This window comes from Gavia stellata, chromosome 31 (genome assembly GCF_030936135.1).
Source record: "Gavia stellata isolate bGavSte3 chromosome 31, bGavSte3.hap2, whole genome shotgun sequence".
Lineage (NCBI taxonomy): Eukaryota > Metazoa > Chordata > Aves > Gaviiformes > Gaviidae > Gavia > Gavia stellata.
This window is the reverse complement of record NC_082624.1, coordinates 5,056,581-5,083,128: the sequence shown is the minus strand read 5'-3', so window position 1 is coordinate 5,083,128 and position 26,548 is coordinate 5,056,581. Positions and strand designations below refer to the sequence as shown.

Here is a 26,548-nt window from a genome sequence, read left to right as displayed (position 1 = left end):
AAGGTACATAAATACCGTGAAATGCTGTGTATAATCTATTTCAATACATCTTCTCTAGTTCACCAACCAACATATCTCTGAGTAGACCCAGGAATTATCTGCAAGGCATTTCTCTACTTGAAACATTAAAAACCGAATAGTTAAGGCACAGTAAGCTGCTGTTACAGAAATGAAAAATTAAAAATAGCAGCAGAATCAACAGATTCTATTAAAAGCCTGCATAAATGTGAGTTATTTTAATAGCTTTTCTAGGCCTGAAGGAGGTATGGCTGTACCCTGAAGTCAAATACCCTTCTCATCTCAGTTCAGATGAACAGCCTTGTTTAGGAACTTGTGGAAGGACTTGGAACTTTGTGGTAATGAGCTTATGGATTTGCTAGCTACAGGCATTCATTAGCACACTCTTCTGCGCAGATGGCCTGCAATTTGTAGATTTTCCAGTTTATAAACAAATCTGCAAAAGCTGACCATCAAAGCCAATTAGATTTCATGCCAGACAGCAGGTTCCCCTTCCAGTAGCATCAGTCATTTTGGTTAGCTGGGGACAGAAGGTATGTGACGACACCTCCATCGTGTCTCCTGTCCCGGCACCACAGCAGTCAGCTGGGAACTCACCTTGAAAAGAATCTAGGTCTGTGGCACACTTATCCTACATGGTGACAACGGAATTAAATAAAGTGATTATTTTACATATCTGTCAAAGAGGCATTACCTGGGTATGAAATACATTTTACATTTCATACTGAAAGTAGTTAAAAGATTTTAGGTCTATATACTCTTTTACTCAAACTGCAGTTAATGAAAAATGATAACAAAGGCAGAATGTCACCATCAAAGCTTACATTAAGCATTCAAGACATAGCTGTGTATTTCTGCATTCTTACAATGCTCTGTCGTAATGTCTCTCAAATCTTAACTTTTTTTTATTTTTTAAACACTCTCCTTCACAAAAGTTTGAAGAGTTTTGGGACCACATGACTTCGTATGCTACAGTGCACATCAGAATAAACATTTAGAGTGAAGTTGCAAGACGGTGAGTTTCTAAGGTATGCCCCATGACGTCAAAGGAGGCAGTGCCGGGCACAGGTACACTTGGTTAGGTAAGCCCCGAGGAGACTTTTCGCCAAAAGTCTCACTCCCTGAATTTGCTTTCCTTAGTATTGTTAGGGCACAGGAGGGTTCAAGGTCCTTATTACTGTTAGACTAGCACTTCGGGCTATTTTACCTGTAGACAACTTTTCCAGGAGAGAGCGCACACTGATCCACTCTTTACTGAGTCTAGGACTGCAAGGCTTGGTGAATGAAAACATTTACATCACTGCAAAGCATTTAAAAGAACGATGATCACAGTGAAGGGATACCATTAAACAGACGGAACATAAACATGAAAGTGTTGAGAGATGTGCGATCGAAAGATGACTTGTAAGTGAGGGCATGTGTTGCCTTTTACATATCTGGAGGCTTGATGACACTGCGAATGCTCCTCTCTAATACCAGCCTTCCCCTCCCTTGAAGAAAAATCAGACTTATTCAAACTCATTCACTGCCTTTGCCTCAGCAAAGGAATGCTTTCAAAGATGGAGAACTAAGGGATGAATTCATAGAATAAACTGATAAATTTAAAGGAGTCATGATGACAAAAGGTGGTTGTTCCTTGCAGTAATGCAACCCTTGGAGAAATTCAGCCCACACACAAATACACACAAAAAACAACCAAGCAAAATAAAGGCAACAAAGAAACCTACAAGGTCTCCATACTGAAACAAGGCATGGTGTTCTGAATTGCCAACCTGCAACGCCTGAAGAGTAGACTCAAAACTCATTAGCATTTAACTTCCCTCGCTTTATCATCAGTGGAGGTCACACAGTTGCTTGTAACACAATGAAATACATTTCTTTTTAAGAATTAGTCTGCCTGAAGATCTTAAATGTTTCTGTCTTGAATTAGGCTTAAAAACTGCTATAATATGCCATAAGTTTATATAAAGACATCTGATTTTTTACCCCTGAAATTAAATCTGCTCAGAATTAAAATACCCCCATCAATTTCTAACAAAGGCTAATCACGTAATGATCTACAAAAGAAATGCAGGGGCATATATGGATTAACTCAGCTACTAAATATTGGGTGGCAGCAGATAAATTAGCATAATCATAAATTTGTTCCAATTACAGAAAGCAATTATCAAAGACCAGCTTACAGCATTATCAAAGTAAAATCAGTTAAATACACCATGTCCTAGGTAGATTACGACGGGAGTTAGCAAACTCTTTTTCTTTAAAAATAAAGCTTATCCCAACTCATCCATATTTCTGTCTACTGTATACAACATTAAAACAGCCTGTCAGCTTCACATCACAGGAACACAACTGCTCTTTGAGTTACTGCAGGTGATGGAGTCTCACCGTGCTTAGGATGCGCAAAATAAATAATGTATGCATGTCAGCCTTACTTGTGTATGCAGCCATAGAGATACTACAGACATACATCTTCCAGTTGCCATATAGCAAATTCAGGTGCTCCGGGGACTCGCAAATATCCATGAGAATATTGATGGAGGCAGGAACATGGCTGAGTTAAAGACTGCAGGAAAGCTCTGGCAAAAGGTTGCTGTGGTTCCCTTAAAACTCTGCCCATTTTATGGGTTATAGTTGTGGCTTCTATGGGACCAGAATGTTTTGCCCCAAAATCTCAGCTGCTTTTGAGCCTGATGGCAATTATCACTGGGAGCATTTTATTTCACTTTGACAGGCACTGTGTTAGGCCTTTAGACAGACATCACCTGTGCAATTCAAGGAGAAAAGCTGACTAACTCCAGGTGAGAAAATAACATTCTTCTGGCTAAGCACTACTCCTCCTTTGCCAAATTTGAGAGGGAGGCTATACAGCTGGCAAACCTCCTGTAAGACTGAAGAATATTCTTATTTGCAGTAATAGAAATTACTTTTTTCTTTGTTTGGTTTTAATACCAGACTTATTAAAGATGACAGTAGGTCAGATATCAGTTATGGGCCTTAAATGATTTGATGCACTAAGAGTTCTTCATCAATTGCTTGATCTAATTTAAACATCCTGAGGGCCGGCTGCCCATGACTGAATTTTCTGTTCTTTCTAGTGTCTCTTCTTTGAGACTATAAAGAGATTTAATACCCAACAGGAACAATACAACTCAGAGTTCATGTGGACACACATGATAATTTTGTAGGTCAGAAGACAAAAGACCTTGGTACTCCTGCTTTTAGATTACACTATCCTGCCCTCTAAATACAACATCTGACTTTCTCATATGGTCAATAACCAGAGTACATATATATCAAAGATAATATAGTTAGAATGTCAGCTTCTCTTGAAGAGAGAATCAATTGCTTTCTCGATGCGAGATAAACGCTTCATGATTTTAAGACGGGAAAGGTCAACACCTGACTTACGGCAGCACAAACGTTTCTTATAGTATAGTCAATTTACAGATTTTAAATACTCTTTCTCTCAGAGAGAGAAAGTAGTAAACACATCCTTAACCTTCCTTTAAACTAATGCCGCTGTTCATTATGTTCTTAGAGTACAAGCCAATAATTGTATCTTTTGTCAGTCCCAGATTAGCTTAATATTTTAAATGTAAGTACAACAGACTAATGTTTAGAAAGTACGGTAGAGAATGCAATGAATAAATAGGTATATTGCTGCTCACAAGATTGCAGATAACTACACTAAGCACAACTCTCTCTGATATCTTACGCTTCCCTTGTAGCAAGGCAGAGACTGTCTTTTTGTGAGCCAGACAAAACCAAAAGTAGCACACCAAGGAGTATGACCAAACAGCAAGTTTACAAGTGACAATGATGGTAAATATTTCTCAGATATTTGGCCACACTTGACTAGACATTAACTTAAAACCAATGGCCTGAGATGAAGTGCTTTGTAACCCCACGTTTTGTCAGTGGCTCAAATATTTCTCAAGCATTTTTTTGTTCTGATTTCTTTAATCTCACATTTCTTCTCCTCCATACATCTGCCTACCGTAGCAGAAGGTGCACATTGTCTTGTCATTACTAACATTAGCTCTAACTTTGCAAGGGTCAGAACTCTGTATCTGGTAATAAATATTATCCAAAAACATGTTTAGTGTGAAGCTGTTAAAAATACCTATATATGTTAAAGATAAATGTAAAGATTCCTAACATACAGAGGACAAAAAAGGTGTGTTGGGGGCAGAAAGGGGGGGAAAAAAAAAAAAAAAAAAAGAGAGACATGTCTTGATGCATAGACCATTTAAAGAAAATGTAACAAGAAATAATCTGGAATGTTAGTGCATTTTTATGTCTGTGTCCTTTGTCTGTAATACCTGTTTGACATATCCATTATCTGTTTTTTAATTAAACAATCCTCCCCCACAACTTTCAATAGAGAGGAATAAAGTTTGCACATGAAATTTTGACCTAACAGAACACCAAGCTATCCAAACTGACAAGAAGTCCTTAAAATAGGTCTGTTAGAGACAACTCTTTGGATCTTAATTCTTCTTACACTGCTGTAATGACAACTGCAGAACAGCAACCATTATCTTGAAGTTGATTCCAATAACATTCTTGCTGTTGCCCATAAAGGTACTTAATTAATTCAGCATAAATAATACAGAAGGAATCTCTACTTGAGCTCTTAGCTCCCTAAGAACAAAAGTAACACTGTTATATACACAAAAGAACTAGGCAATACCATATTTTCCCCTCTAGAATCTGACTGCATTAAAAAAGAAGGAAGAAAAAGGCTAAGAACTTCTAAAATGCAGAATATCTAATTTCTAGCTGAAAGCTTTTTTTTAACTGGAGAAGAAAACATGTTTGAAGCTGATTTCTTTCCTACAAAAAAAGTTTCTTCTAATAGAAAACGTTTGCAATAGATTTTCCTCCACATCATGATTAACAGCAGGTATATCAGGCTTCTGACACTTTCTCCACTGACTCTAGAGCAAACCTAAGGGAGATTGTATCGCTAGGGTAACGTTAGCTTTTATGAATATTCCCCCGCCATACTAATCAGCTCAGGCCTCTGGCTAGACAAAGTTCTTTCTACCTTATCATTGATTTAGGTCTCATATTCCCCAGTCTTTAAAAGCCTTATTAAAAATGGCTTTTTCAGTGAAAGAAAGCAAGACACATTCCTTTCAATTCCTTTCAGATCTAGCATGAAACTCCTGTTTCTAAAAATTCAAGTGTGTCTAAGCTGGAGAAATCTTCCTTGATGTTACAGTTAGAATGGATGAGTATAGGCAGGGCAGGTGCTCCAATTTCAGTGATGCATTAAAATGGCAGCATATCTTTGTTACAATCTTATTTTGCTTTCTACCCCAAGACTCAAACAAATAAGCAGGAGAAGCCTTCATCAGCATAAATCATTGTGGGAGAATAATAAAAAAACCAAGCCAGTTTGCTGGATACAAACCATTCATATCGACCTTTATGATCACATAGTTCTTTTATCAACACAATCAAGAACCATTAATCTTCCTTGCTAGGAGCTTACCGCTAGCAACACACAAGAAGCAGGTCAACTGTACCTGCTGCATTTTTTTAAATTAATCCACTGAGGGAATACTGTTACCGAATCGTTTAATCACAGCGCTGTCATACTGTTCTGGTAAGCATATTTTCCCTTCATTAGATTGAATGTATAATCTCATTACATAAATCTGACACACTGACTAACTCATCAATCAGCCCGGGCTTTTGTTGGCTGTACTGTGGAAAGCAGCAGAGGAATCCTCTCTTTGAAGAGATGCACTCAGTTGTTGCAAGAGGGATCATCTGAAAACTCAAGTGCTGCATGCTGCTAATGCACGTTTTCTTTCTCATTATTTCACTTTACGTGGCATGCAGCTAGTGTATTTGCTACATAAACCTCCAATAGCATGGGAAGCCAAGAGAGATTATATTCACTCATGGCACTCTGTATACCATAGCTCGTACTCTGAGCCATGTCCAGTTCGCAATGAAGTTAGCATTTTTGTTTGTGTGCTTTAAAATCACAACCAAATGTTCATATGGCTGAAAAATCCAGAGAAGGGGAAAAAGGCTAACATGGGAGGGCATGAGTCAAAATGAAATTAAAATATTATTTTGAGTATAATGGGAAAGATTATATCTATCTCAATTTATAATGCTAAAGGTGGGCAAGGAGTTGACTCAGACATGCTATTTTAAAACATTGTTACAAAGATACATTGCTAAATATGCCATTGCTAATGGTACAGTCTGATTGTTAAAGATATCATCAGATCCCCAAATAAGTTCATCTTTATTCCTATTTGTGGAGGAAAAACCATCTAACATTAATTGGAGTACTGTTTTTTACCTCCATGCAAAAATTATGAATGAATCAGCATTAATAAACTGAAAGGTTATTATGCAGGCTTGTATGGTAGTTTTCCAGTGGGGCAGTGCACATAAATTACTTGACTTCAATTATTTTATGGTAAGCAGAATTAAAGGATCTAGTTGAAACTCAAATCCTAGTCCCTTGACTATAAAGCTGAGCGATATAGGTGAGCAGATAAGACTCATATGCAGCTTTTCTTTTTCTAGAAACTCAGAATCTAAGGATATAGAGTAATCCACAGATCTTGTTTTAAAAGTATGCAATGTACACAGTATGTTTCTCAGTATTGTGAATTTGGATGGTTAGAAAGAAGCAAACATCTAAAGGCTCCAGGGAGGGTGTCCATGGTGCCACACTGGCGACATTTTATTAGTTTTGCAATGCACAAACATTTGGAAAGTAATTATTAGTGCAATTGACACTGAAAAACATTTTTAGATAAGATCATTGGAAATTATGTTTACAGTGTTTTGCTACCATGGCATCCTGATAGGCAGTATCACATTTATACCAAATTCTTAGAGATAAGAAATCATCACAGAAAGCTTACAGTAATTGAAAACAAAGAGTGCAAATAGAGAGATCTCTTCTCTTGCACTTCTAACTGCTTCTGAGCAAACATCACTGCACGGCATTACAAAAACCCCGTAGTATCCCTACTCACGCTTCAGATCATTGCGCTCGAGAAAATTTAGAGGAAAGGTCCAAGTCTTTGAAAAATGAATGTCAGAAGAATTGCTCAGATAGCACACTAGTAAGTGCGGATATGATCCTGCTTGGAACTACAGTCTCTATTATTTGCTTTCAATAATCATACCTGAGATTAGCTGGCTAGTTGTCATTAGTTTGGTTGGTTGTGTGGCCTCCTCATCTCCATTTTCACAGCAACTTCTGTACTCCTGTTCTGTACATCACAGCAAACAAGGCTATAATTTTACTGTTCTCAAGAGTTATGGTGAATCATTAATACATAATGTTGCTCTTTTTTGTTAGCAGCCTTCAGATATAATAATCTCAAGAATGTAACTGTGAGATATTACTAACAGAAACATCCTTTAGATCCGTTAATGAATCATCTTTTCCTACACACTGGAAAAGTATTTAAACTCAAACGCTATAAAGAAATACAATTGTTAGTTAACAAATGTGTAACATTTATGCTGTGTTACTAGATGCATACTAAATGCAGCAGAGCACCAGATTCACAACTTACTGCTTTCTCTGTATAACATTGTTTGCAATTAAAAAAGGTGTTGATCTCTGTCCAGGGAGGTAAAACATTCCCTGAACCTTTAATGTTACAGCATTTCGGTTTCACAGTACTCTAATGATACTAGACACAAAAGGCGTGCTGTAAAAAGAAACACAGCTAGAAAGTGCAGTAACAAATATAAACTACTACTCTGAAGTTATTAAAGATCCTGAAACTGTTATCTACTAGTGGGTGTTTTCTCATGCCAGGTTGGTTGGGTAGGTTGAATATTTCAACCTGTCAATAGTCTTTTCACCTCTAAAGCAGCACAATCTTCTTTTTTTTTTTTGAAAAGGATACAAGTTTTCCTCTTCCTGTGAAGTTAAGGAATCTATCTATAAGAGGGTAAATTTTCTGCTTAGAAGCTTATGTTTGTATCTCTAAGTAGAGCTCCAAATAACTACAGTAGGACAAAACATCATTTATTAGATGGTACTGATTTCCTTTGGTCCCACTGTGATATACATCAAGGTTAGTCCAACTGTATTGTAACTACTTAGGTACACACATATGTCTCTCTACATAGATTAAAGAAAAAATGCATTTGCATTAGGAGCACATTCAGTGTGTGTTGGTGATCTTGAACATAAGGGCAGGTACTCATCTCCCTTGCTTGTGGGAGAAGACAAGTGGTTGATCAGAAAGGATCAACATATTTGGGGACTCCTCGAGAGGGAGACAGTTGGCAGAGGAGCTTCCTTAGACATAAAAGGAAAATTCAGTTGCACAGAAATCACAAAAATAAAAAGGAAGAGCAAGAACAGCTTCAAGGGTGAAGGGTGATTAACAGACTAAGAAGAAAATACTATGAGCACATGGGTAGTAGTTCATCACAAGATACTCACTTTCTAGCAGATGACATTTGAATCTGCACTGAAGTGTAGTAGATACAGAAACACTTTACTCCAAGGACATGTTGCATTTTCCCCTCTCCCCTTCTCGATTAGAGCACTAGTCACAATTGGCAGTAAACCAGCTGCTCTTGCTATGACTGTGCAACTGCAATTTAGCAAAATGGGTGCTAATGTGAGAGGATCAAAAATCGCTAACACAGTCTGTTCTTCGTGCAAGCTGTGCCCAAGAGACGGTTTTGTCCTGGTTAGTAGCAGTGCTTTCCCAGAACCCGCACTCAGTCTAGAACTGGCTCCTAGCAGATTGTTCCTTCTCCCACTCAATCCTCCCTGCAGTTCTTCATGCACCTTCCCTCTTTTGCTCCAGCACAAACTGTGCCATACGTTCCTGACATCTTGAATTACCTTGGCTAGGAAAAAACCAAAACCAATTCTAAGAGAAGTTTTCTCTGTTGCTTTGAAGACATCATATATCCTTCCTGCCTGTTTCTGAATGCACAAAATTGGGAAGGTTTGAGAAATGCTCTGCCATGATTCCCTTTCCCAACGAGCCTTGCATCTTTTCCTTTCACCATAGCCCACTCCCTGAGCAAAAGATGCCATGTTTCCAAATTCTAGTTGCCCACGTGACATTGTCAGGTCTTTGTAAATGTATGTAAATACATCAACAATCAGAGGATAATACAGCCTTCTACCAAATAGATTTGATCCTTCTGCTCACAAACGTTTGCTTTCAGCATTCAAATTCAGAAGTTTGCATCCCACTGCAAAGGGAATAAAAGCAGCTGCGCATTAAAGTATTGTGCAGAAGTGCTATATGCTCTTCACAGACTGAGGAATACAGCAGGTTTGTTGTATTATAAAGTTGTAAGTATCCAGAGAAGATTGCCAAACATGCTGAAGATCTAACCTTCAGGAATCAGGGACAGAAAAAACAAACAAGACCTCTAAGGCACTAACACAGCACTAGTAAATAACCACAACAGTCACTCCTCCTGCTGACCAGAACAACAGGCCAGTATTGATAAAGCCTCTAGCTATCTTGTTTGGTCAAAATGTACACCACAGTAAAGTTTCCAAATCCTTGTAGGACTCTTTCACACAATTACCTTTATTATTTATAATTACAAACATAATGATAAAGTCTTAAAACTTATCCTTTCATGTTCAAGCATTCAAAATTAAGAACATTTCTGAAAATAGTACCAGAAAAATATATGCCACTGCAAAACAGTACATCAAAAAAAGAAAAGCCCCAAAGCACATGTCTTTATAAAAAGGAATTATCTATTCAGGGGAACTACAAAGTTATTTCACTTTTTTTTCCCCCACATTTTAGCCATCTAATTCAGAAGTGTTTTGCTCCAGCTTTTCTGTTTCATGACCTCAGTAGCTCCCGAGTGTACCGATTTTCTTAGAACAAGTCAAATCCCAGAAGGAAAACAAGCATTTTTTTCTACTGGAGGAAAACACAGTACAGAGTTCACTTCCTTGCATGAAATCCAGCACATAGACTCATTTTGGAGAGAACATCCAAGGATTTTTTCAAATAAAGGGTATATGTGCAGGAACTAGGATTGCTTCCAATAGCTGCAAAATGTACAAAATCAGTAAAAGAGGCACCTGGAGATACCATTAAGAAGACAAGAAGAGAGCTGACAAATGTCATTGTTTCAAATAGTTGGTACAGGTAAGAAAAGGGTACAGGTAAAAAATGAAGTGACAGGTCTAACACATTCGAACAGCGCAGTGGCAGAATAATTAAGAAAGGAGTATGATCTCAAACTGTATTAGGATGGCAGAAGGCAACAAATGCAGCGTAAGTGTTCCTCCTCTCTCTAGTGGCTGGCCTAAATGGGAATGAAAAAGCTGTAGTGGCTTCTAGCTAAAGGAATGGCCCCGCACTGCAACTTGGTAGAGTTCCGCATACTCATGGTAAAGTATGCGAGTTCAAACAATGCTAAATACCCCTGAGCTTGATTTCCAAAATAAATCATCAAACCTGCTTACCTGGAACTTCGTAATTTTTTCACTAAACGATAAACACATATCAGAAGCAGGTTTTCCACAACATGGGTATATTGGGTATTTCTTCTGGCCAGTAGACACACCGGTGATGAATGACCGGCCCAGTCAAATGGACTACATCTTATGCACACGTGTGAAAACTAAATTTAGGTGACAGCTGTATTGCAGAATGAGAACACGTGTTGATCTAACACACGCAGTCCAAAGAAATGGGTTAGTTTTACACAGATCTTACACAATCTATGACTCCCTGAGATTGCTCACATATAACGCAAGGTATTTTATGTATGAGGCTGTGGCGATGGGCCGGTCTTTTACGATGAGCTCAAAGAACGGGCAGCAACACTGAATACATGAAAAATGCTCAGGGCATCCCTACAAGAAGCCACTTAGAAATTCCTCTTAACTCAAATACTCGAAAGGCATTTTATCTGCCCATGTCACTTTGTTAACACTATGGTTTAAAATAACATAAGCCTTAAAATAACGTAAGTCTTAAAGCACATTATATGGCGAGGCTCAACAGCCACGCAGCACACCTGGCTGAGCTTGTTCACTCATTCAGGTATGGTATAAAAAGGGATGTTTGTTTGCTAGTCAGCTGTCTGCAGCAGAAACGAGGACAAACATTGGGAAAAAAAGCATTGCATTGACAATATGGGCTTTCCTTAACATTTCAGAGTTGCCAATGTAAATCCAGTTCAATGTTAAATAGCTTAGCAATATTTTTTTTTTAAAAAGTGATTGTAACAAAGCAAAAAGAAAAGAAATAAACTCACCGTTACCCTAAGTTGCACAACCAGGTATCCCCATTTATGTAACTGGTTGTGTTGCCCTGAAATGTAGACAGCTAACAAAACCCACTAAAACGTCTGGAACATATTTAAAAGACTACCAGTTCTATGCAAAACCATGTCCTTTTTATTCCCCGCTTACAAAGAATAACTGTGAAATCTAAGGCTTTTTATTTTAGCATATTGAGCAATAGCATTAAAGTGGTTTTAACAAGCACTGATAATCACAAGCCTTTTTTGCCTTTGAAACCTGTTCTTTGTTTGAACCTCTACAGAGTATTACTCCAGGCTCTGTAGTCCGTGTATTACAACTCCTGTTGTAATACCTAATCCATGATCTAGGTTGACTAAAAAAAAAGTTCAGGGCATTGAAGTTTAAGTACTTCAGGAAAAAAGGCAGAAAGGTAACACCGAAGCAGACATTTCTCTCAAAGATGACAGGTGATGAAGGGCAAGGAACGAATACTAGATTTGACCAAAGATGAAACAGCATTTAAAATGAACTAAATCTTTGTTCTGTTTTTGTTTTGTCCATGCTTCTATGAAGCAGTCACAGGCTTAAACAAAAAGGCTTTAATTGAGCAGACGTTTTATAGAAAAGAGAGGCCCTATGTATTACTAGGTAAGATTGTCATGTCCTGAACACAATCAGTCCAGGCCAGCATGTCCTGTGTTATCCACAATAACTGCACATTCCTCAATCTTTGCTAGATGTGAAAGTATGAAAAATGAAAATGATGAAGTTGATCTTAAAAGCAGCAAAAAATCTGAACAGGCCACATTTGTGTGCCTGTGTGTGTTCGTTTGCAACAGAGAGAAATGGCAGAATTTTTAAATTCAGAGCAAATAAAATTGGAGAAGAAATTACCAGAATAATTAAGTGAGCAATTAGGAGTAAGCTATCGCATGGTTTCAGTAGAAAAGAATCAACATGTAGAGGTTGTTCTGTTTCATTTGGTAGGGTATGTTGAGAACTGATAAATGGAGATTAAAGGGAAGGTAAATTGATACTTCTAAAATCTGTACGGACTCTTCAATAGAGTTTTATGTTCTGAGTGGGTTCAAAACTGCTTTGTCCACACACACCCCATTCAGTTTCATTAGCCTAGTAACTGCTGCTTTAATCCATACATACAATGTTGGATAATGTCTAATAAAAAAAACTGAATTTTTTTCGGATTCTTGGAGTTGTAACAGAAAAGAAGCAGTAATGATGTACATACCTGGAAGAAATACCTATTTCTCCCAGCTAAATGAATAATTGGTCCTTAGTCTGCAAGTGGTGCTGCTAGTTAACAGAACCTTCACTCCCCAAAGACAGACAATTAAGTCCATGAAAAATCATGATCTGTTCGAAGATTCACAAGCCACAATGTGGCTTGACTCTGGAAACGTTTCTTGCCTTCGTATGTGTGTAGTGACTTCCAAAGCAGAATCTGTACTTCATAATTCTTTACTACTTTATGCCAAAACGGATCTTATCGACAATTCTCCATGGAAAACACTCATAAGTTAGATATTTGTGCAATTCTTAACATCTCCAGAAGATGCTGTGGGATGTGTACAAACTGTCATTAAAACGCTGCTTTCTAGAAAAGGGGATTTTTTTTCCCCTGAAATGTCAGTATTTTAAGGTATAATTCATAAACAGCAATACCATAGAGTATACATACCAATTCAACCAGAATTTTAAGATCTTGTATTTGTCAGCTGGCTGTCACCCAAATGACCTCAAGGTTACATATGCCCTAACGTAAGGGTAGCACCTCAGAAGAACCTATTAATCATTTGAATACCTTTGTATCTTAGAAGCCTGACCTGCTAACCATCATAATATAGCATGGACTATTTCAAGGTGAATGTATCTGTTTAGAGACATTAGCAATTACCATTAAACTTGGATTTGTAATATGACCAATTTCTTTTCCAGAAACAATACTCATTACCAGTTGGGAGTAATGCTTCAGTAGTAAGCTGAAGATCTGAAGTGTAAGACGACATGCCCTCCCGCAGAGGCAGGGACGCTTTAGAGACCTTAGAGTGTTAACAGCTTATGTGCTACCACCCAACTACAGAGAAACAGTCAGGGGTTCGGAAATGTTGAAACCTACTTTTCATAACTAACAGTAAGAGTTAAGAATTTGCATAATCCCTTCACAAAGCAAAAGGAATTTATTTCACTGTTCCAAATGCAATGTCATCTAATTTTGTCATGTCTAAGTTAACTACTAAATTTCTTACAGCTTCCCATAACTTTATGATTTTAAAAATGTGAATGTTGGCTGCAGTGGTTGCTTAAAAGTAAAACCAGTCTATAGGAAGAGCTTACATGTAGATAAATAATCATTCAGACATATTGCATATACCCGAGCTCAGTCTTGAAAGTGAAATGTCTTCGGTGAAAAATGAAACACTTTTATTGTATTTGTAACTAATGTACCTTAAAAGTAAAGCAAATATTGATATTCCAGACACGAGACCCAAGATCTATAACTAACTGTATAAAATGCACGCTGTTTGCATTTAGTAATCATACTCCGTTTTCTATAACTAGAAACAAGATTCATTGAAGACTATAATTCACCAGCCTTTTTTGCCATAGTGTTTTACTACAATACCATTATCCTGCCATATTACATTTTACTGTATGTGGAAAAGTCCCATAAATACACAAGCCTATGTAGAATAAACAGCAATGCCTCTCACTACTTTTGGAATACTTGCAGCTTTTGAATTTTATGTGGGTTTCACATTTTGTTGATGTGTTTGCAATGGAATATGTACTGCCTAGATGAGAAATGATTTTACATTTCCATTAAAAGCTATAGTAGTAAATAAACCATCAGAACTCATGCAGATATTCACTGGAACATCTACAGCAGTCCATTAAAATGTCAAAATCTGTGTTAAACATTTGAAAAAGTAGCACTGGATACAGCACATTTAAAACTTAAATATATGCATATATTAAATGATAAAGATATTCCAGAGTATTCCAGAAGCCTCTGCAGAGCACTCAACACAAGTTTACACTCATCAGTAATAGTTTAGCACAACAACTGCCCTTTTATTACAAAAAAAAGCCCAAAATCAGACAGTAGATGTAGAAAGAGCTGCAAGTTGCTACTAATGCTCAGATATGGGCTATTCAGAGGCTTAGTCTCAGAGAGTATTTATTTATAATAAAAGGGATTTAGAATAAATTTTAAGGTCAACTTCTGCTCAGATTTGCACCTCATGCATCACAATGGACTTCAATACTGTTACCCATCAGCCATTTCTAGTTGGGAATTGGCTCCTCTGAGCTAATACCGTATTCAGCACAAAACCGCAGGTCTCGCATTTAGCAGCATAAGAACTGCAGCATTGTTCTCGTAAAGATGAGCAGAGTCTAGTAAACTAAAGATATTTTTGTTTTGCTTTTATTTATTTGAAAGACTGAGGTTTATAAATACTTATCTCTACTATCAGGGTTTATATGGCACTTCAATGCAAAGGGACTGACATTTCTAAGAAACAGTATAAATCTACAGTAACTACCAATGATGACAGAATTTATTAAATTCACCACAGGCCAGCTGTGTGCATTTCATTGGCAGTTTTAGAAGGCGTGCCATTTTACAGGACTATCAGTTTCACACCCTTCTTCAAATTTAAGACATACTAAGTTCACATTAAATCTAGGTCTCAAGAAGGTGATAGAAACTCCTCCTGATGGTTAATGTCAGTACAGAATACGGAAGCTCGCTATCCAGTTAAAGAAACATTTAAAAACCTGATTATCAAGTCCACTGAATTGAACAGGAACAACCTATGACAGCTTGAGAAATTTAAAGCCCTTTTGTCACTGCTGGAAGATTCAGTAGTGATATGCCTCCAACATACCACACCACCTGTCCAAAATAGCGAAAGGAACTTAAAACCAGTTGTCTAAAAAGATTACTAGCTACAAAAGCAAGCACATTTTTACCTCCTGTACCAAAAATAATTAATATTTTACTCTCTGAAGCACTAATAAGGTAGAACATAAAGAACAGAGATTATCCTAAACTTAACTAAATGGATATCGACCGTGTATTTTCCAGGTTACAGTTCAAGACTGGTTTGACAACAGTCACAGAGTGCAACATCATGACTGTCAAGAACCAGACAGTTAGAAGGAATTACCATCAGTGAACTAGAGAGGATGTTATAATTTATTCTGTTTGCTGACTCTGTCGCAAACCACCAGGATCTATTAGTCATATCGATTCCAGATGCTACACCTAAGCTGGTACAGAGCTGCATAAAATGACAGAATCAAGTTGTCTGCATTCTTCATTGTTTCACTTCGAAAGCAAACGATTGTGTCACTGAGAGGCAGCGACTCCAGTGCTCAGTATGTTCTTAGAATTAATAGAAAGAAAAATATCCTTTGGCAAGAGCACAGGAAAACACTAAGGTGTGATTAGGGTTACGAACCTGCCAGCATTATGGATATGAAATCTTACCAAAGTTGCTTTATATAGTCAAGGTAATAGGTATGAACAGCACTATATCATGTTAATGGCAGGACTGTAATACATAGAAAATAGCAGTACAACATGTATTTCTCAAGGATGAGGGCTTAATACCTATTTAGAAACTAGCAGCTTGCATCTCCATTGCTTTGTACTTTGTGTATCGATTTAAAGCTGAGATTTGTAAAAATGAGCTCGCCTGGCTGGCTTAGGGACCCAGATGTGTTTAACTCCTTTAAACATCTTTGTGAACCTATATGCAAAGGGTTACAGAATCTTAGATAACGTGGCAGCATCTAAAACTCTTAGCATCAGACTATACATGGCACCAAGTGCAAAATCCCACTTTAGTCTCCTAGCCCCGCAATCTGAACCACGCAAATGCTGTTTTACACCCATGGGGGCCCCAGGGGAAGCCAGCTTTATGCTGAAGGTGAACACAAGAAAAAGGACCTCAAAGAGTATATGCTCTAGAGAAAAATTATTTAAACGCAGGAGGAGGAAGGAGGAGAAAGTATTAAACAGAATGAAGGAGAGACTGAAAATGCTAATGTATACACAAAGAGCAGCAAGCTTGTCAAACGCAGCAAAAAGGAGCATCTATTGTTGATGTCTTCCCCCTGCCCACCCCCAAAAAAGGAGAGGTTCAAGAAACTGAAGAGAACAGAGACTAGAGAAAAACTATTTAAAGAAAGAATAAAAGTAAAGGTCAGCTGAGAAGATAAGGAAAGAATATGTCAGGAAATTCACTTGAGAAGATGTATCGGAGAAGAAAAAAGAAAAGGTCTTATATGTAATACTCTATAAAATGGAGCACTGCTTAAAAAAATCAGAATTACATGAACAGAAAGCAAAGTCAACCTATACCACTTGTTGACTGAACCACACATGGAAGCTCTGACTTCAGCGTATTACTACCTGCATGATCCCAAGACGGACTGCACAATTGCCTCTTGATAAACCTTTTTCCAGGATTGGGATGAATGAAGAGAAAATGCCCGAGAACTTCAGAAGCAGGGGTGGAGAAGTAAACAGAGAGACTACTGAACTCCATTAGGCATTATGCAACACATTCTCTCTTTTTTAAAATGGGCTAAGCTATGCCTCATTTGCTCCAGCTGGTCCTCATTTCACATTTTCAAGGCTGAACTGTAGCCATTTATAAGTCACATGCAGGACATTAAGAGCCTTGGCTAAAGCTGAATGCAGAGTGTATTTTATGCAAGGCTATAGGTTAAGAATATTCTCTAAAAGTCATCTAAAACCAGTGTAATGCTTAGTGTGAGACAAAGGAGTGCACCATGAATAACTGCTGTGTCTTCCTAGGAATAATGCAAGGTAATAAAATAAACTTACACAACAACAATAAACAAGCGCAAAACATACACAGAAAACATAGCACTGTGCACTGGAAAAAAAATAATACAACCCAAGTATGAGAAGCACTTTACCTCAATAACATGATGAACTTCTCACAGCAGCTGAGGCTAGTTATACGTGGGGCTGGCTGCCCACTAGGACAAGAACCTGCGGATATGTCTGATAGGTTTTCAGAGCTGAATTGATGGGCTGCCTGAGCTCTCAGAGCCTGGCACGTAGCCATGCACTAGCCCAAGGTGCCACCATGCCTGAACAGGCACGTGGTACTTCAGCCAAGCCAAGGTGCTTTGCACCAGACCTCACGTTTGTTTAAGCTGCAGTAAAGGTTTCTTTCTAGTAACAGAAGTTTGTGTGTGAAGGGAGGCTACCGGTTAAGTCAGACTAGCAGATAATGCAGCTCGAAGAAATGCATCATGTGTTATGTCACCGTCAAATACACTGCTTTTAAACATGTCGTCGTAATAGAGTGAACCCCTTCTTCCCTTCACAAATTTCTTCAAAATGTTCCCAAAACAACAAGCTGTATATAATGAACAAGGTTAGTCTTGTGAAGAGATGCAGATAATCATCAGTAGCAAGGCTAAAGATGTTGCTCTGGCAAACTCAATATTCAACTCCACATTTTCTGAGAGGAGAACTCAGCCCTCCCTTTACCTCTCATTTTCATCATGCTAATGAAAATCAGAAGTACTTCCTCTGATATCCGTGGGGTGAAACAGTCTCAGCAGTACAACTCAGGTCCAGAGATCCGAGCCCAAGGTACGCACCCGGCAGCCTAACAAAAATGACCAGCAGACAAGGATTCATCAGAGTTTAGCTGATTCCTACACTACACAACAACTCCCTCGCTGCATATACTCCAAGCTAAATGAGGCCTCTGTTGCACACAATTAATAAACCCATCTATGGGGAGAATCTGTTGTGGGGATTGAAAGCCAGAACTGTCTCTTCCCTAGGCCAACTCCACATCAATAGTGACAGAAATGGCTCTGGTCCCATGAAGCCTGTGCCAGCAGAGACTGTTATATTTAAATCAACGTTTGCCACAGCAGGGGATTATCAGATGCTCTACTTAAATGCTAGATTTTCTTTTTTATTTGGATGTTTAACTCAAAAAACTGAATTTATTTGGGTTGGGTGCTGATGCCTGCAAGCGCAGCTGCTCACCAGCTCTGTTTTGCTTGCCATATGAATGCATGAGAAGAGAATTTAAAACCTTTTTCCAGTCTACCTAGTGTCAGGATTTGGGTTTTGTTACTCTCTTACACTGCTGTGGCAATGCACCCAGAATGCCCCAAACCCTAAGCAACCTCCGAAAGCAGAGATGTGCAGAATTTTCTCATGTTCCCTTCTTCATAGAGACAAACTCTGGAGATGGGAAACCTGCTAACAAAGGCTGCAGAGATAGAAATACAGGCTGGGCTACAGGGGCTGAAGACAGCTGACCTGGACCTGCATGTAAACTGAGAGGCAGCACACTCTCAGAGCAGAGCCATGGTGCTCCAAGAGATGGTATGTGGTATTACCACATTTAGAGGTAGGTGCCTATTCTGCACATGCAGAATTCAAAATGGTTTCATAATTTGCTATGGCTGTCTACACTACTTGAAAGGGTAAAACAATAGGTAGTACCTCAGCTACCCAGTTTTCTTGACTGCTGTTGCCACATGAGGTTTTATTATTAGTAAAATCAGGCACATTCAATAGTATTTCATGCGCAAGAGATGGACTTTGGCTCCATGAAGGGTGTAATCAAATTCTTGGAAAGAGAATGCAGATTTACAGAGATGCTCCTTTATAAGTTTTTTACTTAAGACCTAGCTGACACAAGCAACTGAAATTTGCTGCTAGGTGAATCAAGACAGTACAGTGCATTTCAAAGCAGCATTAAAAGCAGAGCTTGTCTCAGCAGGATTTGGTGTTCCTGATTCATGCCTGTGTAACATTAAAGCTGAATTAGAATACTGGCGTTCTTTATTTGTAATCCTCCTTGATTGTTTGCTTTCACTAATGTGTTATTCAGCTTAAAGGCTATTTACTGAAACTGAACTGTATGAGTACGCAGAGCATTGACAATGTCACGTGAGCTTCCATTATTTGTAAATTAACTTATAGAAGCCAAGTTTTAAGCCATATACAGTTAGATACATTTAAACGATGGATCCAAACCTTTAATCCATATCCTCCTAACTCCTTTTATACATACTGTGTGTGGAAATTAATGCATATAAACAAACTTAATCTGGGTATTTTCATTGCTACTGGTGACGAGATATGGAAGCCTTACTCATTCTGGAACAGATGGTAGAAACAGAAATTTGTCCCAACAAAACTAAACTTGATCTAGAGGAATTCTCCCTAAAGAACCTCTCTGTGAGGTTTGGTCTTGATCACTGTATGATCTCTGTGTCATCCCTGCTGTCCCACCCCAAAAATAAATTTAAGAAAAAGGATTAATACTGAGAGGCACCATTGGCAAAGATGCTGACTGTGATGACAGCTCAGGAATTCTCAGATGTGGACCCCTAATGCTGCTACTCAGTTAAACACTTTTTCCTGCTCAAAAGCACAGTAAGGGGTTGCCACCAATGGCACGTAATGGCATAAATATGCCTGGGAAATGCTTATATATTTAGTAACAAGTACCTCTGCCTTCCGAGAACTGCTGAGATCCACTCACTCGGTTTTTAACAAGGAAACATTAGCAGTGGCTAAAATCACTTGGGTGAAAATATTTGAGGACTGACTAGAAGGATGGAAGGGAATAGTGGGAAAGAAAGGCTCTCCCTCCTGGTACTTCTGAGGAACCTATGATGTCAGCCATCACTAAAAAATATCCCTGCTTTCCACTTCTTATAGGACTAATGACAGGATTTTTCAGATTAAGCTATGGTGTAGATCAAGAACATTTACTTCTAATGCTTCTATCCTTAGACTTAAGAAATGTTCAGCACCTCTAAGCTGCAGAAAAACAATTCCAGAGATGAAGATTTATATTCTTGATAATGGGGCAGGCTCACATAAATAATTGAGCTGAACTTAAATTTCATGCCAGTTGTAAAGTGTCTGCCTCTTATTGAGCTGCATTGCATGATTAGAGGTTTGACTGTATCAGTCATTCATAGCCTTTGTCAGAAATAAATCGCTAGATTAACTTGTGACTATGGCAAGCACGGGAAGCCTGTGCTCTTTGGGAAAATAATGTTCCTGAACTTCTGCACTTGATGGAATAATCAAAATCTTCTCAAGGGATTCAGACAGATATTGGCATGGTAACATGAAGGGGGCTGGAGTCTACTATCCATTTTGTTTTCAGTTTGCATTTCCAGGTCCATGCAGAGTATGGATTAAAAAAATCCAACCAAAGAAAAAACCAACAATGCCACAATTAGCATCTATTTTGCATCTAATGAAACAGAAGACAAGCTTCTTTGCTCATAGTTATTTCAAGCCTTATGTTTTCATCTAGGGCTTCATCCAAACTCTAATGAAATAAATTCTTGGATCAGAACCACAGATTTGTTGCCAGCACGGGATTTTGAAACTTCCTACACTTCTCAGTACCCACATAACAATTACTGAGCAAGACTTACTGGCTATCTCAGTTATTTCTCATCCACATGTTTAACAGGGCAGGTCATCTTTAACTTGACAGTATCAGGAGAGTTTATAACCTCAAGCTTACTGCCACAAACCAGAGCCATTACTTATTTGAATCTGGTACCCAGTTTCTAAAGACACTGAATTATTTCCAGTAGACTGTTTACCTGCTGAGCATAGAATTAGCTTTGCATCCTGAGCCTTTATGTGAAATTTTATTGTCCAAAGCAAATATGACCTGTTAAGATTTACAGGCTTTATTAGCAGCAATAACAATTTTACAATCAACATCAGTAAATCAGGGTTTATTGAGAACTCTACAATTTTTATCTGTAGAAAGCAATTAAAATGTCAGGTTTTCATTGGATATAATTCCTAACTTTCATAAAAGACAGATATCCTGTTTAATTGTTGAGTGTGTAGAGCAGTTTAGCTCAAATAATTTTAAAATTCTCAGTAAAATTCAAACAGTGTTGACTGAGAATCACCATTTTTTCCCAAATGGCTGAATTCCAACAAAGATAGCCTTTTTGGCTATTTAACTATACAGAAGTTGGAAAACAGTCAAATGTACGCAGTCAGTTCAGCAAACCATACTTGTTGGGTAGAAGTATACCTATCATAATTTGTTTCTTTTTGTTTCAAAGAAAACACATAGATTTTATAGTTTTTTCACTTGAAAACTTTTTGCTCATCTTTAAACGCTGTATTTTTAGAATTAGTAACAAAACCAAACTGACATACATGGTAGCATACTCTTCAGTCTATGAAAATAGTCAGCATAGAAAAATGTACTATAATCTCCTAAGGAAGGTACTTGGATCCTTTCCGCATTAAAGAACGTTCCTTCAGTGAACATACAATGTAATGCAAGACACAAGGAGTACTGGAAAGCTACAAAGTTTTGAGAGTGTATATTAGGCAACTGAACAGAGGAAAAAAATGGTGGTGGACAAAAGAGAGCTGAATCCCAGAAACAGCTTTGACTAGAATTGGGAAGCCTTTGATAGCGCTTACACACGGGACAGAAAGAGACCTAGAGCAGCACGTCTGGAAGGGAGAATGGGGGAAGGAAGAGGAAGACAACCAGAATTTGAAGGCACTGGGCAAGGCAGAGTTCCTCCCTGGGAACTGGGCTCCCAAGCTGACACACACCACCAGGACTGCAGGCCAGATATATTTCCACAGCCAGGAAGGATATTTTGCAGTCAAGCAGTGGCCACATCACTCTTCATTTCACTTTGTAACTGCTTGTTGCCTTTTTCTTATATCTCTGCAGTTGATTTTGGGCTTTTTATTAATAAACATTCACTTGTTTTACTATAAAGTCTGTCTGGTTTTGTGGAACAAGGGGAACCAGGGGGAAAAGAATAAGCAAAGTGGAAATTTTTACCACAGAGATAGCAAATCTATCCGAGACAGGCTACACGGGCAATCTGGAGGGATATGCATTCAGAAAACCTGGTTTAGCAGTGCACATTGAGAGAAAAAGGTCACTGAGGTTGCCGACTGGGGCTTTGGGGAATCTCTGCAGGCAGTGATTACCACGCCTTCTGCAGAGGGTATGGGCAATGCATCCCCCACAGACCTAGGATGTTTAGGCAATTACACCTTTGGAAGCTTGTTTTGTCTGCAAAATAGATATGTTTACCAGAAGACACATTTCAATAATTTTGGCAATTCTCTGTAATGCAGTATCCCTTCTTCTAGTAACGCTAAACATGAGTAAGAATAACGCACAGCTGAGGAGAATGTAGTAGCAGAAACTTGAATGACAGAGTAATGCACATTAGATGCCTAGATACAAATTCATCTATTCACCATTCTTATTTCTAACTCATTTTCCTTCTGGTCTTTTAACACTTCTACCTGATTTTCAGTGTCTTTTGCACCTCAGTTTGTTGCATTTCTCCTCTATTTTTAATGGCATCTGCTCAACATGCTTCTCCTTAACTAAAAGGATGCATGTTTCTTTGGAGTTTATTTTTTCTTGCTTCTTTTGTTCCTTCAATTAGAACATACCAAAGCATAGTGGAGATAAGGGGCAAAAATCACTTGAGTGATACTATTTGTCTTAGCCATGAAAAGATGCTAAAGAGCACGCTGCAGAGTGTGCAATTACAATTACAGCACAGTATTACCAGGGCTGCGCCGCAGCTCTAGCCCTGTGGCTGAGCCTACACTGCAGCCTCAATGTCGTGGCTGTAGCTCACCCAGGCACACAAGAGTTAGATTTAAACTACTGATCTCAGTCTTGCCGTGGCAGTGCTGGCTGAAGACTACCACCACCCGTCTGCTTTTTGGTAGGTAAGAACAGTGTGACGCCATGCTAGCTTCCACCATCAGATTTTCTTTTTTTTTAAATGCCTCTGTAGCGGGTTTTTAAACACAACCCACTTAGAACATCTTCCCCCAAGAATAATCTGGCTATTACCATTTTAAGGCATCCCCATTAGTTACCTGTTAAGATTCAACTCTCTTGACAAAAAGCATGTTTAAAGCTAAGCAAAAAAAACCCAAATTGTTATTTGCATTAGATTTTCTCTCTCCAGCAACAATTTATCAGAGTATTTTTAGTTTTTTTCCCCTTTATTTTTCAATGAGAAAAGTAATTTCTTAGAAAATAAGTAACCTGTTTTCCATTTGTAAGCATAAAACTTGAAAATTGTATGAAAACTAGGATTTTTTCAGCAAACATTCCTGAATTCTGATAAAAAGCCATACTTTTTAAAAAACTTATATAATCAAAAAATGCATATTTAAAGCAGTCTGTGAGAGAAGAACAGTGTAACCAACACTGGCCCTTCAAAACCACACGGTAGCTAAGCCCTTTTTGCCTCTCTCCGCATTTCTCGCCAGCCCCAGAGGCACCAGCCAACAGCAGTGACACTGCACAAAGCCTCACCTCAGCTGCAGGGACTCCCTCAGGTGGCCGGCAGTGGAGAACGATCATCCCTTCGATAGGAACCTCCTTCCCTTGCGGGTCTTGCTCAAAGTTTTTCCGTAAATCTGCAGAGTTTAATGCAATAATTCATTACACCTCCAAAAGCCATTCCTCCCCAAACAATACTATGTAGGCTCTTAATTCTTCCCCAGATGACAGGCAGAGAGAGCCTATCACCTTTAGTTGTGCTTCCATTTCTCCACCTTTAAGAAACGATCTGTGTGTCACTACAGGGACAATCAGTATTAGAACCCACAAACTCTATGGTTCCAGTTGTGCATTCAATCTTTCAAGCCATTGCCTTTCCAAAATGGGAGAATTAAATGCAACACCACCAACATGGTATTGTTAGGGTGCTGTTAGAACCAACGGAATGAATCCAAGACTGGGTGAATAATTTTCCAAGTACATGCTACTTCAGATGAGTGCCAGGGTATTTTATAAAATGTTCCAAGCTAGATGTTTTGTTTAGATCGCCTACATACTAAGGACTGAGAGCAATTCCACACATTCCGAACTGGCTGATTACAAGATTGCTTCATTTCAGATACCGCGGCCAAGCTAATAATTCGGGGTAAGAAGCAGGGCATATTGTCTCAGAGTCACGCTGACGTTACTGCAGCACTTCTACGTACCAGTGTTTGGGTAAACCAGAACAGACACAAAGCAAACCTGTCTCCAGTGACATTGACCTAACCCAGATATGCCCATGAATATGTAAAGTTTTACCTGCTGTGAAAGGAAAACAAAACAGGAGGAATGTTACTTACTACATGTGCTTTGAGAGTTAGGATGTTTCCATGAGACATACTCCTTTTCTTCAAACAGTGTCTCAAATTCCACAGCGTGGATTTACTGATTTAATTTTCCCCATTGCTTACACTTCAAGAAATACACCCGCTTAAACAGCAGAGGCTCTGAATCTGTTACACATTAATGTATTTTATAAAATACATTAAGACTTATTTTAGCAAACCGGTCACTAGAGAAAGATGCATGCAGTGCATGTATTCCCTTTTTTATGATTCTTTGTTAATGTTGGGGTTTTTTCCACACAGACAACCAATATCTTTTCCAGTACCCTACTTAAAAAGTCATTCATTAACAGTTAGGCTGCAGTTGTGCCTACAAATGCCTTTATTAGAATGAAAAATGGAGCAAGATCCATCTTCTCATTTTCTCTGCATTCCACAGTATCATAAAGAAATACTTACCTGCTTTTTCAGAGAAATATAAAGTGCTGTAATGCTTTGGACTTGACTCACAATTCAGAGTCTCTAGGCTTTAAGTGCAAAAAAAAGAAAAAAGGAAAGAAAGGAAAAAAAAAAGTCCACACAACCACACTACGCATCACAATGACAGGTGCTGTGAAAAAGTCATGGGTTCTGGATGCTATCATGAATGGGACCTACACATTCTCATCTCTAGTCCTCTACAGGGTATTCCCCAAGACAGAAATCCATGCCCCAAATCAACTAGCTAGGTGGTTCACCACAGACAGGATGACACAGGTCCGTGAAAGGGTGAGCCCTGGAAACTCATGGGTGGCGGTTTACAGACATCTGTTGTCAGCTACTAATTTCTTCTGTCTGGACTGCTAACAAGTCCCATCACCTCTGCACTCAAGAATTGCTGTTCTTTTCATAAAAAAACATGGCTTCAAGTAAAAGTAGCACAGCAAATGGCCAGTACAGGAACACAGTTCTCAGGCAAAACGTTCAGCCACACTCAGTATGTTACATAAAGCAGAAATGAAGAGCACTCTCTGGAGTGCCTGCTAGTTCATATGGTATCTGCAGTTATGGATGGCAGCTGGGGATGTGGTTTGCAGAAGAACTGGTACCACAGTGATGGGTTTAAAAGTCCCAACACACGGCTCCACCTGCTTCTGCTCATTCTGATTTTTACTCATATTGCCATATTACGGGGTTGGGAAATCACAGTGTGGAGAAAAGTCAATAAAAATTCAATTCAGAGTAATAGTCCTTTGCAGCTTAGCAATACAGGGGAATTATTAGCTCATTCAATGTTATGACAGTTAATGCAGTAAAATGAAAAATTGAATTTCCACATATTTACACATTCAAACTAAATCAGCCAACAAAAAAATCTGTCATTTATAAAATCAAGGAGTTGTTACACTGTCCTATTACTTATCTCAAATGTTTATTTTAAGTTATCCTGTTAAAAGATTTATCAACAATTGCTAGAACACTACCTGATAAAGTTACCATTCAGAGTTTCTTGCTCGAGCCTCCCCAACCTGCTTCTCCTGCCCCCCATCTCCTTCCAAGAAGCATTTCTCCCAACTCCTTGCAGCTTGTTGCTGTAATTTCCTGGGACTAGGTCTTCAAAGACCTTGAACTGGTGATTTAAAGGAAAAGGGTTCGCAAGAGATTGGGCGAAAGTAGTATCCTGAATTCTCTGCTAGCAGCACTGCTGCAAAAGGATGGTTTCAGGCTCTGATTCTGTTAGAACTATGTAGCAGATCTAATTGCAAGGTAAAAACTGGATGAGGCTTTGAGTATCTCCAAAGTCTCATAGTAACAATTGTATTTGGGTTCTGACTTTTTTATGCCCCTCTTGCTATGATGGCATTTATTGCATTTTTCCATTTTTTGCATCTTTCAAGTAATGATCTCTTGATTGTGAGTTATAACACTACAGCATACTATTTCAGCTATGAAGAACAGAGATAAACTGAACACTTCCTCTCTGGGGTCAATGGTTGTCGTCTGCTCCCCACTGTATTAAAAATTCTGGAATCAGTCTTCTATGCTAAAAGAGATTAAACCCAGTAACTCCCCTTCCCCCATAACTCCTAATT

At 38.5% G+C, this 26,548-nt stretch overlaps 1 protein-coding gene across 1 annotated transcript in view; it reads right to left on the bottom strand.

The window, feature by feature from the left end:
* Positions 1–26,548, bottom strand: part of UNC5D (unc-5 netrin receptor D) — an 85,161-nt gene that overhangs the window by 49,914 nt on the left and 8,699 nt on the right. Inside the window, exon 3 of the mRNA XM_009808545.2 lies at positions 23,683–23,786. Within this exon, the coding sequence (XP_009806847.2) occupies positions 23,683–23,786 (104 nt within the window). The remainder of the gene's footprint in view (positions 1–23,682; positions 23,787–26,548) is intronic.